Below are 1,934 nucleotides of genomic sequence, written 5' to 3' on the forward strand. Positions count from 1 at the left end.
CTTGATGCCATCGAGGGGTAAACTGAGACTTATCCGAGCCGAGTAATAGAAATCATCTCCCTCAATCGGCTTGGGAATAGGGACCCGGCCGCAAGCGGCGTGGCGTGGGTCTGCGTTGAGCATCCCTCCGGGGGCCCCTCTGCGCCGGGGAGGCGTTGTTGGAGGCTAGGACGCAAGCGTCCGTCGCCTTTTTCAAACTCGGGGCCCACTCCGGTCTCCGGACTCCGCTGCGCTCGACCCGAATTTGGAGGGCCATGAAGTTTAAGGTGTTGCTGCGCAAAAGGGGCGGGGCGCGGGCGCGCGGCGGCGGGCCGAGAGTTCTTTTTGGAGATCAGACCTTTCGATGGTTCATGCTTTCTATGTCTTCGATCTATCATGCTTCATGACACGACACGCGGTGGTGGGAGCTTGGTCAGTTGGTGGAGCTGTCAGCTGATCGATCCAAGCGGGTGGGGAGTGGGGGGCATGGCTGGGCATGCAGGTCCGCCAGTCGGCCCGGCCTCTGACGTGGTGCTGCCGCTGCATTCGCTGAAGAAGAGAGGTGCGACTTGATTGGAGGCACTGGAGCAGCACTGGAGGCGAGGGTGGGGAAGGGAAGGTTGGGCCGGGCCGTGCGGAGGGGCTGATGGCGCTGGCCAGCGCGGGGTGTGAGATGCCGTCGTCGTCGTATACTGCTGGCCCTCGCCCTCAGTTGCCAGGGCTGTGGGCTGCAGAATTGGCGTCTGTGGCGTCTACGCAGGCTCTGCAGCGTGATGGCTGGCGGGACTGCGAGGCTGGCGGCAGCGGAAGGAGAGGCTGGGCACGAGCCAGGAACAGGCTGGCCAGGTCCGCAGGTGGCTGCGCTCGGGCGAGGCGCGCGCGCGCGCATGGCAGGCCGAGCAGGCTCGGCATATGGGAGAGAGAGAGATTCTCTCTTGCCGATATGGTGAACCGCCCGATGTCGCGATGCGGTTTCCCGCTTTTCCGCGATCATTCCGTCCAATCGAAGGAAGCGCCGGATCGCCCATGTTATGGAGTTAGCCAAACTTGCCCCGCCCTTCTTCGGCTGAGATTCCGGCGGGGGTTTTTGCACGGTATTCGGATTTTCGCTATTTGGTCGTGTGGGTGTGATTCCGGGATTAGTCAATGGTACCGCGTCGGCGACGCGGGCGCCTTGCGGGCAGAGCCCAAAACCTTTGTCTTGCGCGGTCAAAAACAAAACACGATGGGAAGAACATCGGCAAGCGATGAAGCAAAAAAGAAAGACGCCGAGCGACGCTCCGAGATCGCCCGAGATAGCGCGGCGCGGCCCCGAGATCGCCCGAGATAGCGCGAGATCGCCCGAGATCGCGCGGCGCGGCCCGAGGCGAGTTGGATGGGTTGGGAGCGAGGGGGCGGAAGTGCTCAGTGCGGTAGATGGTCAGCTCGAGGCGCGTGAGCCGGACTTGTGAGCCGGACCACCCCCTCTTGAACCCTGCGTTGTTGAGCCAGGACTCAACATACTCGGGCTGTCGCCGTCCCAAACTGTCACTCCCCTTTCTCCCGGCCGGGGTGGGGCGCGCGCGGGTGGCGGCGGGTGTGCGGGATGTCTGTGGGACCGAGAGCATCGAAGGCTAAGCTCAAAAAGAAAGAAACTCAAGATCGCCTGCTGGCGCAATCCTGGGGTTCACAGCCTTGTTATTGAGAAGAAAATACCTCCTATGGCGCTGTTCACAGGAGTTCACCTTCGCCGCGCCAGTGACGCCTGCCACGGCGGGACGCGTAGCAACGCGTTGGCGCCTAGCCAGGCTGCGCTGGCCACTCTAGTACGTTGTCGTTGTGGTGATGCTCCGTAACCACCGCGTCCTCGCGGCCGCCGCGTCGGCTCTCACCCTGCAGCTCGCCGCCAGCCACGCCAGCGCGGCGGCGCTCTCCGGCCAGCAGCCGCCGCTCCGCACGCTGCACGAGTCGTTCCT

At 63.7% G+C, this 1,934-nt stretch overlaps 1 protein-coding gene across 1 annotated transcript in view; it reads right to left on the reverse strand.

Moving 5' to 3' along the window:
* EMIHUDRAFT_243448 (hypothetical protein) overlaps positions 1–123 on the reverse strand; it is a gene marked incomplete at both ends in the record, with an annotated part of 4,828 nt that extends 4,705 nt beyond the window's left edge. Inside the window, one exon of the mRNA XM_005771354.1 lies at positions 85–123. Coding sequence (XP_005771411.1) covers positions 85–123 — 39 coding nt within the window. The remainder of the gene's footprint in view (positions 1–84) is intronic.
* Positions 124–1,934: the final 1,811 nt, after the last annotated feature.

This window comes from Emiliania huxleyi, assembly GCF_000372725.1.
Source record: "Emiliania huxleyi CCMP1516 unplaced genomic scaffold EMIHUscaffold_388, whole genome shotgun sequence".
Classification (NCBI taxonomy): Eukaryota; Haptophyta; order Isochrysidales; family Noelaerhabdaceae; genus Emiliania; species Emiliania huxleyi.